The sequence below is a fragment of the Pteropus vampyrus genome, unplaced genomic scaffold (assembly GCF_000151845.1).
Source record: "Pteropus vampyrus isolate Shadow unplaced genomic scaffold, Pvam_2.0 Scaffold6, whole genome shotgun sequence".
NCBI classification, from domain to species: domain Eukaryota; kingdom Metazoa; phylum Chordata; class Mammalia; order Chiroptera; family Pteropodidae; genus Pteropus; species Pteropus vampyrus.
This window is the reverse complement of record NW_011888787.1, coordinates 5,615,469-5,630,541: the sequence shown is the minus strand read 5'-3', so window position 1 is coordinate 5,630,541 and position 15,073 is coordinate 5,615,469. Positions and strand designations below refer to the sequence as shown.

Genomic DNA, 15,073 nt, shown 5'->3' with positions numbered 1-15,073 from the left:
TATTCTTTGGAGTTAATATTTGAATGCACAGAGGTTAACTTTTTTTTTCCTCCTGTTTTTGATTATTTCTCATTTTGTTCTGTACTGGAGAGAGCTTTTTGTAAAAGTGACTTATATTGCCATGTTGCCCAGAAGACTCTCTCGCAGTTCTTCAACCTCAATTCAGGATTGTCAAGCTGGAAAGGGCGTTTGGTACCCTTGATTATGGTTATTACACTACTGTTTCTTAACTGATTAATTGACGTTGGAATTTATAGAAATTCTCATTGCCTTTTGAAATAGATTTATTTCTTGTCATTGGTTTAATTTGGGGATATAGTTTTGTTTTGTTTTTTTCTCTGTTACGATCCGTTAATGGGAAATGGGAGAATGGAGATCTTCTGATACTTTCACTTATGTTGTTATTTTCTGGAAGATCCTGATTCACTCAGCCTTATGGTTGGGGCGAGTTGGGGAAAGGATTTTTTAGTGGAGGACTCTGACTAGGAGAGTATGCATAGACATGGCATTTATTCCCAAAATGTTTCTTTAGATTTTGAGATTTGTATAACCATATTTTATAAAGATAATTTTAAAAAATCATGTAAAATATATTGCCGATTAGAAATGAAAATGGGAAGTGCTTATTTTGTTTAATGAATGTTGACTCTCTCTGGAGTCAAATCATTTTTCATGTATGATATTAGGACCTTTAACCACTCATTTTTGAAAATTTCTAAGGATTAGTATAAATTCCTATTTCTAAAAGCTATCAGAGAAAAGAGGCTATTACATTGCTTTTTTAAGTAGTTAATTATATCAGCCTAGTGCCTGAACCCGGGGGATGAAATTGTTTACGTAATGATGCGATGATGCATCTTAAAGTACGATCCGAATTCTCTAAGTCGCGATTCTCCTGTGAGACTCTAACCAAGTGCACCCGTCTTCCCTTTCAGCCTCCTCTTTGTCTCCACAATGAAACATCAGTAGCTGATCTCCCACCTCAAGTCTTGGACACTGTGTTAAAGCACATAGGTTTGATTTGCAAAGACTGCTGAACCCACTTACTCCGTTTTCAGGGGAAATGACAGGGCGCACTACATAGCTTTGTACCCTCTTGTCAAAAGGATGAAGCATTAATGCCGTGATGCAGATATTGGTGTGCCAACCGGGCACCGGTTATCCGGCCTTATGACAGGTTTGCTAATGGTTCCTGATGTGAGTGCCACAAAGAAAAAGTTATAAATAGCTTCAGGTTAGCACTTTAAAAATACTGTTTTTCTTTAAGTACTAAATCTACCTGATCCCATCAAATAAAAGCTTTAAAAAGAAAAGGATCCACTTTTGATGATTTAGTCCTTTTTTTCCTCCATTGTGTTCTGCCAGAAAGGTTCGTCTTACTTTGTTCTTTCTGCTGTATGACTTGTTAAAGGGAAATTTTGATGATTTCGTTGTGTCTTTTCTGGAATGCTGATTTCATCTTAATTTTAAAATGTGTATTTTAGTTCTATAGTTTATCAATTGAGAGTTTCATTTAAAAGCCAAAGGATTGCAATTTAACCTAGGTATAGCGAAAATAATACTTATTAAAACTAAATGGTGAGAGGAAAACCTACATAAATAGTCGTAGCTTTCACATAGAACTTTGGCAAGTTTTTTGTCGTAGTGGTTCATTATGTCAGGCTTCCTTTTCCACCAATAACCTTCGAAGGGTACAGTTTTTGAAAATCTGGTTTCTAGTTTTTAAAAGTTTTTTTTTTTCTCATAGAAATAGAAAATTGGAAAATACAAAAACCATGAAGATAAAATTCTTAAAAGAAAAAAAGTATAAAAAAGTCACCCAATAATTATACCCCGAAATAATACTTTAGGTATTATTAAGTCTTGAAGCATGAGTTTGTTTTATGTATGTCCCTTATGTATTTTTATTTTGCATATCCCCAGACATGTTTCACACTGGAGTCACACTGATTATTCTCTTAGCAAGGGACTTTCTCCTCTCCGGTGAGGTGGCAGCAATATTCTGTGGAAGACAGCAACATTGCTTCATTGCTTCGGTCTGTGTTTCTTCAAACTCACTTGGAAGAGTATTTTAAAAAAATGACCAGTTTTAAACATTGAAATGGCTCAAGAGATTCCAGAGTATTTAATGCTTTGCGCATTTGAGACTGAGCAAGGATTTAATTATATAAATTAGTTTTAAAATTCAGTGAGTTCTTAATTGCCTGTGAGGAGAGTGGCATACTTAAAGAATTATGTAGACATGGGTCTTCTAAGTTTATAATGTTAAATATAACCCTTACAGACAGAAGACAGAATAGAAACAACAAGATGACATTTGAATACAAATAGAGACTATAGAGGTGGCTGGTAAGAATATAGCCATAGTTGTTACTTATAGCAATTATGAAGAGCCTTGGCGTCAGACCCGAGTTAGTCGATGTTCTTTGAAATTATTGTGACGAGGTTCTTCTCAGCCCACCGGAACTCTTGTCTCAGCTTGTGTGAACTCTTCCTCACTTTCTCAGAACCAGCTCTACTGGATTTCTCTCAGTTCCTGTAGGCGCTGTGTCCTTTCCCACCTCAAGTAAGTGCTTGCATGTCCCACTCCCTCTACCAAACCTCCCCTTCTTTAACCTGGCGGGCTCCTATTTATCCTTCAGGTTTTAGCTCCAGTGTAATTTAGTGACCTCTCTCCAGTCTCCCCAGACTTAGGGTCAAGGTTATAGATTCCCACAGTGCTCTATACTTCTCTTTCATAATACTCTTATGTTTGAAATTCTTCCTTCAATGCCCATCTTCCCCGTGAGGCTCTAAGTTCCACTTGGGTACATTCTCATTCACTGCTTCACTTCCAAGTGCCTGCTACTCAAGGCTCGGTAAATACTTGTTTACGCAATAGATGTTACTGTTTCTTGGCAGGGTAGGTGCTTAGGAAAGGGTTTTTAAAGGCCTGTACTCTTAGAAGCTTATGCAAAAGAAGAAATTGATCAAAAGAGATGGAGGGAGGGAGAGTAGGGAGGTAGCAGGCATTCTAGCACATTCTAGCGCAGATTCTGGAGCCAGAGTGACTGGGTTCAGATTCCCAGGTCAGCTACTTTTAGTGATGTAACTTCGGGCAAGTTACTTAACCTTTCTACACCTCAGCTCCTTATCTGTAAAGTGGGAATAACAATAACACCTACCTCCAAGGTTTTCATGAGGCATGAGAACATATAGATAGCGTATAATACGTATAATATGATAATACTGATTCTAAAATAACAGTCCTATTCATCAGCATTTTCTTCTTGGTTCCCATTCTCTTCTTTTTTCTACATCCTCCTCCTCTACCCCTAGAGAAAGCAGAAGGATTTTTTCCCCCTGCTCTAGACTTGTTATCTCAGGTAGAGCTAGAAGGCCATATATTTGGATGGTAATTTAGCCTTATTTTATATTTCAGAGTAGCCAGAGACCATTTGTGAATACATTTTAAAATATTAATAGAGAACAGAGTTTGAAGAATTGACATATAAGCTATCATTAAAACTTACTTTTAAAGACTTATAGAACTTGCTGTTCAATGAAAAATTTATTTTAGCATCTTGACAGAGTCCAAATAAAGTCAGTTTCATGGTTTAAGAAACATAGTTTAAGATACAGTTGTATGTAAGATACAGACATCAGTTAAGTGAGTGTTCTAAAGTTTCGTGTCTTGGAGGATGTAGACGGTCAAAGAACAATTAAAAAAAAAACAAAATTAAGCTGATTCACTCATTTTGTGTGTTAGATACTGGCATTAAATACCATGGCCTTGGCACTCAGCCGACAACCTTTTTATGTTTAAAAACCACGTAAAATATTTTTGAATAATTTTTGTGTCATAGGGTATATTTTATTACGAAGTGTGCAGATACTGATTATCTAGAAAAGTTCAGATACCATTTACAGTTACCAAACAAATGGACTACAGTGTGATTTGTTTTGGTTTAGGGACCCCCTGCCTTCAGCCAAGGAGCCGGTTTGGTGTTAAATTTACGCCATGTATCATTTTCACCGTTTCATGGAGTTTTATCTCACTGCAGTGGCGCCCAGGAAGTGGAGGTAGATAGAAGCAATGAGATTCATTGCTCTTCTGCGTCTAGGTCTAATGGAAAGGGACTAGTTAGTAATGTTAATTGTATTGAGCTCGTCAGATGGAACATCTTATTGAAGAAAGTCACTAAGCTCTCTTCGAGTTGCAATAAGGAAGAGAACTGAGACATCGTTATGCCCATACTTTGCCTTTGAGGAAAACATATTTTTTAAAGGTTATAGCATCTATAGGTGTGGCTCCAAGACTAGAGTTTTCTAAACGAAAAGTTATGTAAAGAAATTCTTAAGGGTGCACAGAACGCTCTGAGCAGCTCAGGTCTTTTGAAAAGATGTATATGATTGACAGCTGGAAGGAGCACATAATCACATTTATACAGTGCTAAGTAGACTGTGAGAAATAAACATTTAAGAATTTTTTTCCTATAGACCAAAGCTCAAAGGGAGTAAGACACTTCAGAGAGAACAGATTGCTTTTAAGGCTGTGTTTGGAGCAGCAGCAATGAGGGGGAGGAGGAAGTGGGCTCACTGTCAGGAGGCGAAGGTCACGTCAGCTGTCTCCAGGCTGACATCGGACCCTTACCATTCTTACCCGCTTCCCTAATCTTGAACGGGCAGAATTACTTTTCCAACAGTAAATGGTAAAACAGACCATCCCAAACAGTGAGAAATTAAATTTTAAAAAGATTAGGAGATACTGAGAGTATCGTTCACTTTACAGGAATTTCAGTTTTCAAGACTCGACTGAATTGCCTCCTAGGAGTTAAAGAGACTCTCAGACATGATCTCAGGGTCATTGTCCATATTCTTTGGGGAATCATGGAGCATGTGGGAAGTACCGGGAGACTGAAGAGAGACACATGTCCCAGTTCCCAAAACGGCATAAAGTGTATTGTGAAAACTTAAGTCCACTTCCATAACTCCCTGACTTTACACCGTGGCGAGATTTGAGAGATTGTTTAAAAAAAAAAAAGGCAGTATTGTGTTTAGAAAAGAATAGATTGATCCCATGAATCAATGTGAATTTATAAGAATAAGACATGCCAAACTGACCTCATTTTTTTCTGTTTTGATTTTATAATTGCCACTGGATTAGAGATCGTAAAAGCATGTTGTATCTTGACTTTCGCAAGCGATTGGCAAAGTCCGCTGGGCTATCCTTCTGGAAAAGACAATGACATCAATGACATGTTGGCAATTAGAATGATTTACAGTCACTTGCCTGGCCACACCTCTGCTGACTTGCCATTGGGTTTATCTAAATAACAGCCAGTCACTCTAGGTTGATTCCTCAAAGAGGACTGTTAGGGAGTATTAATTAGCAAGTATTCAGAAAGTATGGATTTTTAGTTGCAAGTTCTTCTGACTAAGGATTTATTTATGTATTGAAGCTGGAATGCCTGGATTTATTTATGTGATTGAGATTTCAGTTCGAGACTTTTCCCCACCTGAGCTGTATGTATTTGTAAGATGTATAGATCTCTTTTTAAGTTTCATAAATCAGCTTGACTTATAAATCACTTAGAAGTCAAAGAATAATCTCAACATTTGAATTAAAGCAAAGGCCAACTGCATAAGAATGCTATCCTGAAGAGTCTTTTTTTCTTATTTATTTAACAACAGCTACATTAATCCCAGGTAGATGTGTTTTATACCCTCGAAATGTCAAGTTTCTGTGAAGCTCTCCCCAAACCAAAGGCAGAAGTTCACATACAACTTGATAATATAGATAAACTCAGCAGTGACTTTGTGAGTTAATGTTTCTGTCGGCCTTCTAGTAATTTTACAGTCATCTGCCTATTCAGGATATTTGTACTTAAAAAATGCCTCATATCAAAGAGAGAATAATAACATTCTGTCCCCTTCTGAAAATTCCTTTGGTTTCTTGAGGCAAGGTGATCCACGATGATTGCTATAGCCAACGTATTTTATTATTAATTATTAATTTTAATGCCAACCCAAATAATTTATTAATCTTTTATAATTGACTTTTTATTGACATTTGAGATATTTGTCTCCAACCTCAGAAAAGCATAACTTTTTTTAATAGTCGCATATTTAAAATAAGACATCACAGTTATGAAATTGTCCTTCATCCTTTTGTTTTCAACCCTTCGTCTCAGAGTTGCGGCCAGGATCCCAGTAGAAGCTGAGGGTGAACATTGAGATTGCAATTCCAATCCTGATAATTCTAGGTGTTTTTCTTCAAATCTAGCTCTTTCTGCTTTAGCTGGCTTCTCAGTCTAAAGATCTTGTAGGCCCTTGAAACAGATATTGAGTTGCTTTAACTTCTGTCTCACTTAAGAGACCTCCTCATGCTGTAATTTGTGATCTATGATTTTTATTATGGCTTCGACTTCAATTATATCTCATGTAATGGCGGTAACTTTTATAGATTAAGATCCAGTTTGGGTTCTTAGCATTTTAGAGTTACCTCTGTGATAATAGCATATCTATGGGAAAGCTTCAAATTAAACAAAACCATTTTTGAATTCAAACGTATCGATTCTGATTGTCTGTAATTATACAGGCATTATCCTTTATCTAAATCTATTCCTGAAAATATTTTTAGATAATGCAGCCTATATTATATTATTTTAAAAGGGACAAAACAGTGATGCATTCTGTCTGTTGGAATACCCTAACCAAGCTTCCACAAATATCACCATTTAAGCACCTATGTAACAATCTCCCAAAGCTTTTGTACAATATTTGTTCCAGAGCATTCGAAACATCCCTTGCCTAATTTTAAGAATACTTAATGAACTCATTATCAGCTATGTCTTTGTTCAGTAATCAATGGGACTCTGCAGTGTTGATTATGAATAAGGGTTTTCTTCTACCCAGCAACGAGCAAGGGCTGTACTTGCTCATAAAAAAATATATAATTCCATTTAGAGTGGACTCCAGTCGCCGGGGTCCGTAAATGCCTGGCAGGAGCAACTTGTGGGACTAGGGCTTCTGCTGGGCTCTCCCTGCAGATATCTTTCAGGTTTTCTTCTTCGATCATAAATGCTCCCCACTTCCTCAGCATTTATTTTTGGCGACGCAAAACAGGGTCTTTTTGGTTTGTGTGTATTCGTTGAGGTTCTGAATATTATCTCGAACTGTAGAAGCACTCTGATTTCCTGCTTATATTTTAACACCCTCTCGTATGGGTTATGTTTATTTGTACATTTGAGAAAAGACTAAAAGGGGGAATTAGGAATGTTATATTATGGAATAATAGTTAAAAGGATGAACTGATCTGTAGTAACCTTTTGATTTATCGAACCTTGTCATAACTCAGCTGTTTCAAATAAAACAAGGAGTATATTTTAATCAACTAGTCATTTCTTATTCAAAAAGATTTTCTAATTATCTGAAGTCTCTAATTATCTGAAGTCTCGACTAATGAACAGTGTTTTCGTCACTGATTTCCATTTTAAGTTCAATCCTTTCTGCAAATTCAACGCTGTCAGATGTCTGCTATCCCATATTTTCCTGCTTAATATTTCTTCGAGACCACCTATTATTCCTTTTCTTATCTCCCATTTCCCCCACAAGTACGAAAAATATTTTTCGCTCTTATTTATTCACGTTGTATCTAGGAGTCAAGCAAGTGGACAGAAAATAGGTGGTTAATTTAGTGAGAGAAGGCACTGAGGTAAGGCCCATTTGGCCTTTTCGAAGATCAGAGATGGCCAGTGTGGGTGGAGCATATTTGGGAGGGGGGAAGGGTGTATAAGTTCGGGTCAGAGATGGCCAGGGCTAGAACACGTAGTGTCTTCTAGGCTCTGCTCAGAAGTTTGGATTTTATTCCAAGTGCCACTAGAAGTTAGTGTGTGGCTCTGAACAGGGTAGCGGCTGTCTGATTTATGATTTAAGTCTCACTTTGTCCGCTGTGTAAATGGTGGGATCAGAAGGAAACCTAGAATAGATGCAGGGAGACCAATTAGTAGGCACTGGAGAATTCCAGATGAGAAATCATGGTGGCTTAGATCAGGGCGGTGGCAGTGGAGGTGCAGAGAAGCAGTGGGTGGGAGACGTTTTCGAGGTAGAACTGGCTGACAGATGTTGCTGACGCACTGGATCTGGGGGCGTTAGGAGAAATCAGGGATGACCGCTGGCTTTGGAGTTTGTTCCACTGGGTTGGGGCTACCGTTATTTTCTAAGACAGGGAAAGCAGAGGAGAGAAAAAACATCGGGGAAGATGGGATTAAGAGTTCTGTTTTGTCAATCCGAAATTTGAGGTGCTTATTTGATTTCCAAATATATCTGTAAGATATGCGAGCGAGTCTGATGAGTTTGGAGCTTGCTGGGGGTAGGGCAGGGATAGACATAAGAATTTGGAAGCTATCAGCATATAGATGTTATTTAAAGCCTTGAGACCGAATGAAATTACCACGTATATTTGTCATCTTCTCTTATCTAAACCGCCTCCCTTCTTACCGTGTAAAATTATGCCCACAGTATATTTATACAAGTATATATTTTAACTAAAGTGCCTTTAATAATTTGGCGTTATCTCGTTTTTAGTGAAATACCCTGATTTCTTCTGTTCATAGCTAAGCGGTTTAAGGGTATTCAACCACTTGCATCTATACTGAACTGGAGATCTAACAGTTTTGTCTTCTGTGGTTTTCTTTTATAGGCAAAGTCATTAATAAAGATTTGCGACATTACCTGAGTCTCCAGTTTCAGAAAGGATCAGTTGACCACAAGCTGCAGCAAGTGATCCGAGATAATCTCTACCTGAGAACCATTCCATGTGAGTAGGAGACAGCACAAAGGAAATGGGCCGAGATATCCTTATGGAACCGATCCAACACAGAATTCAGTAAAGTATCTCGTATAAAATCGCGATGACTAAGTTGGGGCACAAGGATGCAACAGAAATTGGAAAAGGAGAAAAGTTTTTAGAGGACTTTTCAGGGGTTTTGTTTTGCAAAGTAGAAAAGCCAGAAGATTCTATATGGTCACTTCTTAAAAACTCGCTGGGCCTTTAGTGTTTAAGAATATCTATGTACGTGTTGCTTACTGGATTTTATTTCTATAAATCCATTTCTGCAGCCTATGCAGTAAGAGGACATTTTTGCTCTCCATGCATTGTACTCTGAGAACAAACATTTTTGTATGAATTATTAGCACATTGCTAATTTTAAAATCCGCCCCTTCCCCAAAGGAGGCGTGCAGTGCCTTCGTTGTGGTAATCCATTTTGAATTTTTACCTTGATCCCGGTGTTTCTATTCCAGTCGTAATGGTTTTCATAAAAACCTAGTTGTTGTTGTAATGGTGTTTGGGGTTTTTTTTTAAACGCGTAACAAATCGTGTATATTTAAGTTTTGTCTTTAGTTAGTGCAGGTCTGGGAAAGAATAAAAAGTGGTGAACAGTAAATTATTAGGGTGTAAAAAGACATTCTGGTTTGTTTTCCTTTCCAATTTGTTTGTCACTCCTTGTGGATACTAGCTTTTATAATGGTTCTGGAGTTCTTGATTTCTGTTATTAAATCTTAGACAATGTCCAGTTGATCACCAAGCCTCCCTGGTTACGCTTCTTAAATATCTGTCCCTCTGCACTGCCTTAGCCTTCACCCTTTTTGTCCTAAACTTTTTTTTTTTTAAACAACAAATAGCATTCTGTAGTGGCTCAGAGGTAGGTAAAACTGAGTTCAAAATCTTGATTCTAGCGTCTTTCTTCACTTGATCAAGTTACTTCATCTTTCTGAGCCTTAGAATCTGTCTCTATAAAATGCGAATAACAAGATTCACCTTCCATAGTTGTTATTAGAATTACAGTGAGAATGTAAATGCAAACCACGTGGCCTAGAGTAGGCACTTGAGCAGTGTTTGTCCCCTTCCCCATCTAACTGCATCCCCTGCCTCTCACGTCACCTCAGTCTCGTCTGTCTTTAAAGCGCATCTGATTCTTATCCATCTGTAGTTTATCCTTCTAAGACTTCCTTTGACTACAAGTCTAGACTCCTCAACCTGGTATAAAATATTTTGATTTTGATTTTAAATCTGACTCCTCCTCTATGATTTCCTTCTGTAAATCTGTCTTGTCAGATGTCACCGTTGCGGCTCCTGCCTTCTTCGTGCTTGCCTGATATATCTTTGTCCATCTTTTCATTATTTTATCTTTCTGAATCTCTTTGGTTTATGAATCGTATTGGGCTTTGTAGCCATTGCGACACTTTCTTTATCTTTATTGATATGATCAATATCTAGTCATCTCTCCCTTTCTCATCATCTGACTCGAAGTAATTATCTTTTTACTCTCCAAACATATAATCAGCAAGCTTATTCTACTTTGCATATGCTTTCCTCATTCTTACCTTTTTTTGATACTTGCACCCTATCTGTATTGCCAAAGTAAACAGCCATTACCTACTGCCCTGTCCCCTTTATAAACATCGTTTATTCTTCAGTCTGTGGGTAAACACATGTTTACTCTTACCACCAGCCTTATGCTGTTTCTTCAGTAATCATGGTTGTCTAGAGCTTGTTCTCTACTGGATTTTTACAGGATCGTTACAGCAGTTTGTGGTTTTTATGCTTTACAGTTTGTTTGGATGGATACTTTGGCTCATATTTTTATTTTTGTCCATCTTAATTATATTAGTCAATTACCTAATTGTCTTCTGCCATAAAGCATTGCTCTTAAAAAGTCTGAAAGCAATCTGATTTTTATTCCCTTAATGAGTAACTTGGTGTTTTGCCTACATGGGGTGTCTCGGGGTAGCCTTTTTTGTTTCATAATGCCAGAGCTCCCTCTTTCCTTGTTAAAACAAGTTAATAAAAATATGTGCTGTACTTTCTGCTGCCCTCTGCTACTTTTACTTGGAACTTCTCTTTAATTTACTTCTACTTTCCTAGTTTTGCAGTTTCTTCTCAGTGTGAGGTTTTGTCCTGGAAAGGAGCCACAGTAGTTTTAATTCATAGGGTCCAAACAGCTGCAGCCTTTTCAAATTCTAACAGGACCTCTTAACTTACAAGTTAAAGTGTCCACAACCCCACCTGGTCCCTGAATATTACTCTACTAAAAGATCCCAGATCTTCTTGAAGAAAAATCTGATTCCATGTCTGGGGCAAGGAAAGTACAAGATGAGCTTGGAACGTCTAATTGTATCAGCAAGTATATAAATGCTTAAAAAATTATGGGATGTATCAGAAGGACATTAAAAAAGCCACCTAGAGGGGTTCCCAAAGTAAATGTACAAACACTGACAAAATCTGAGCCGACGTGAGTAATAAAATTAATAAAAGACGAAGGGGGGTGGTTTCTACTGTTGGCAGACATTGCCCCGTAGATAGAACAGGAGACGACACACAAGGAGTCCTGTGATTTTCCTCACCTTTCTGCCTGGACGTACTTCTGGGCCACGGCCCAGGGAGGGAGAGCCCAGGCAGCGTCTAGCAGACTCTTGAGTTGAGGGGACAGCAATCTGAGTCCAAGAAGCCTGAGATGTCTGGAATTTGCAGCACAGAGTGTCAGAGAAGGGAGAGTTATGAAGAAAAGGAGCTCAGGCGATCTGCGTAGGTGTCCCCTGGAGTCTGCTGCCGGATACTAAGCTGAGGGTGTGCATCTTGGGACTTACATGGCCAAGCAGAGAACTCTCTGGCAGCTGTAAGCTTAACGGTCCCCGCTCTTACACAGGGCTGGGAAAATCCAAGTTCTAACCAGCCTGAGGGGAGAGACCCCAGAAGGCTCACGTCTTACTAGTTGGGCTAGACCGTAGATCGAGCTGCTTGAGGCCCTCTTTAACAAAGCTTAATGAAGCGGGTCCCAAAAGGATCAAGCAGATATGGGTGTCACTTAACGGCCATGAGAGGGGAGTTTTCAGTGTGTGTGTTTCCTTTTGCCCCTGCCTGCGAAGGCACTGTAAGTTTCAGCCGCATTCTGCAGTCAGCTTCCCCACAGTGAGTTGCTTGGTGCCTCACGGGGGGCAGGGGTCGGATGGGGGCTGTGGAGGGGGGCTCCTCAGCCATGAATTCAGCTCCACCCGTGCACCTGCTGACTTCCTCATGGTTTCCCAATGAGTTCCACGGGCACCCCAGCTGGCTCCCGTATTTCAGCAGCATACCCTGCAAATGGTTTTCCAGTGGGTTTCTGGCAAGTCCAGCCATTGTCCCACCTGGTTTTCTAGTAAGCTCACACACACAGGGAGCTCGCTGGTAAATGACATTTCCCTGCCTGCCTCTACCTACCCACTGGGAACCAGCTCTGTCCCCAGGTTACTACCACACCTTCTCCAGGGAGGTCCGAACCCCAACTTTGGAAGCAGCCCCCTCTTCTAAGTTTGCTCCTTACTGGGACAGCCTCCCCCAGCTTTAGGGTGGCGTTCTTTTCAGTTCTGTTTTATTCCCTCTTAGTTATTAGTTCCTGGTAAATAGTTAATACTTTCAAGTAACCTTGAAAGTATTCAAGTAACCATGTAGTTTCTCTCTCCTGTTTGGACCCTGGCTGATACAGAACTGGTCCCGGCAGTGGTCACAGACCTGCAAGAAGGAATTTTAGAATTGGTTTTGGTTGTGTTCTTGGACTTGACTACAGTGCCAAGTTCCTTTCAGTGGGCAATAGGATGCTTGTAATTCATGACAAGAAGTGGCATCACAATGTAATCACAGTATAATTTGTGGTTGATTGTGACGAAGTGCCAGCTGAACCATGTACCTTGGGAACCCAGATGACAGCCGCACATGACTGTTATGGCAGGAACGATGGCTGCAAATGCTGTAGTGTGGGATGGCTTCTCCTGAGTGCTCCAGGCGCAGAAGGAGAGAAAACGACAATGTAAAATCAACTGGTTTATTACTGTGAACTAATATAACAATATTATACTAATGTTTTTAACTACCTTATACAGACATTCGCTAGTGGAAAACCTTAAAAGAAGGGAACATTAACACCAAAAAAAAAAAAAAAAGCCAAAAAAATCATTAAAATTTTTGAAAGATATTACCATACGTATTTAATATTTGAGTTTTTCACTCCTAAAATAAAGCATACAGAGTATCCATTACATCCGATAGTCTTGATCTGTGGTAACAAGTATTACAGATGTAGAAAACATTTTTATTTTCATTGATATTCATCAGATTGTTAAGTGTGTATCCAAAAGCGTCTTCAAATTAGGCATCAGTCATTGGTCATTTGCATAAGCTTATCTTTTTTTAAAGATGAAAATATTTTGTCTCCTTGCCCTGGCTTTGGTTTTGCCTTTGAAATCTATATTGCTTTTACTTCAGATTTTAGACCAGTTTCTGAATTCAGGTTGGAGCATTCCACATCAACCTTTACTTCTCTTTGCTTTTCTTCTGTTAAAGTATGGATAAAGCACTGAAACTCGTAGCAGATACTCAGTGGGAAATGCCAGAGAACCTTGTTCAGTAGTATTCAGATAACATTCAGGTCTCTTACATCATTATACACAATCACATGTCAGAACTGTCCATTTAAGGACTTAGTTAGCCTCTAAAACTTGTAATTTTTTGGAATACCACTCATAGAATTTATAGAGAGTATAAATACATGTCCTCTTAACTAATATCGTATTTGCAAGAAAGACCCAGCAGTAGCAGACGGGGCCTTGACCACACGCTGAGGCCTGGGAATGGCTGCAAGTGAGACCGACTCAGCAGATGGTGACCACTGCGCTCCCACCTGCGTCTGTCCTGGTCCCTGGATATGTCAGCTTTAACGTTTGATTTGACTTGTTAGTGTTTCCTATTCTCGTTTTCAGTGGATGTCTGTAGATTCCTTTAAAGCCGTAACATCTCTGTGTCAAATTGTTAAGCTTTAATTCTCACAGGAGAATTATAATTGTTTTTTCATTTTCCCTGTCAACTGATTTTTCTTGGGATTTGGGAAAAGTAAATTTGCCAAATAACTTCAAGAAGGGATTCCTACATGGAAACACTAACGTAGGTTGACTGCAGATCTCGTACTGCTGATGAGAATACAAAGTAGTACATTTACTGTGGGACATTTTCGTATAAAGTTAAACATACACTTACCGTATGACCATCAATTCCATTCGTAGGTATTAAACCAATATGACTTTAAATATATGTCTTCCCAAAGATTTGTAAGTTTATAGAAGCTTTATTTATAATATCCGGAATCTAGAAACAACCCAAATGTCCATGAATGGCAAATGCATAATCAAATTTTGGTATACCAAACAAGGGAATACCCCTCAACAATAAAAATATATTGAACAACAATATGGATAGATCTCAAAAATGTCATGCTAAGTGAAAGAAGCCAGACACAAATCACTACTGGAGTCAGATTAATGTACGTTTCCATTTATCTGAGACTCTGTTGAAGGCAAAACTATGTTGACAGTAGATCAGTGGCTGCCACAGGGAAACTTTTGGGTGTGATGGTTCCCCAAACTCATAGAAATGAACTGTTAGAATTAGTGGATTTTATTGTAGGTAAATCATATTTGAATAACATGACCAAATAAACTGCCACAATTGTATTCTTTTATACTGTCAACGATATGAAAATTTACAAAAAGATATTGCTAATAGCATAAAAAATATTTGAAATATCTAGATATTAATCTTTAAAAAAGTGTAAAGATCTCTGTAAGATAACATTTAGGGACCTTAAAGAAAGTCTAACTATATTGGCAGAGATTTCTTGCTCGTGGATTAAAGACTTAATATAATGAAGATATCAGTTCTCCTTAAATTGATTAATAGATTCAATCTAATCCCATAAAAATTCCAGCATTTTTAGCCTGTTTATCTAATTCCAGAATTTATGTGGCAAGGTTATGAATACAAAAACAAATAGGTAGACTTGCTGTACTACATCTCAAGATTTATCATGAAATATGATAATTATAAACTGTGATAAGGTGCAGGAATGGTCAGTAGATAAATGGGGTATAATAGAAAGCCCATTGACAGAAACCCAGTCTGATGCAGACATTTCTGTATAAGGTTTCTTCTATGACACAAGTGCTGTGGCTAATCGGGGAGGTTAAAAGATTGTCAAGTCAGTAAATCATGTTGAGTAGCCAT

The 15,073-nt window shown here is 38.4% G+C and overlaps 1 protein-coding gene across 1 annotated transcript in view; it reads left to right on the top strand.

The window, feature by feature from the left end:
- The window catches only part of MAGI3 (membrane associated guanylate kinase, WW and PDZ domain containing 3), a 188,847-nt gene that overhangs the window by 98,763 nt on the left and 75,011 nt on the right, over positions 1-15,073 (top strand). The window contains exon 4 of the mRNA XM_011368991.2: positions 8,684-8,800. Coding sequence (XP_011367293.1) covers positions 8,684-8,800 — 117 coding nt within the window. The remainder of the gene's footprint in view (positions 1-8,683; positions 8,801-15,073) is intronic.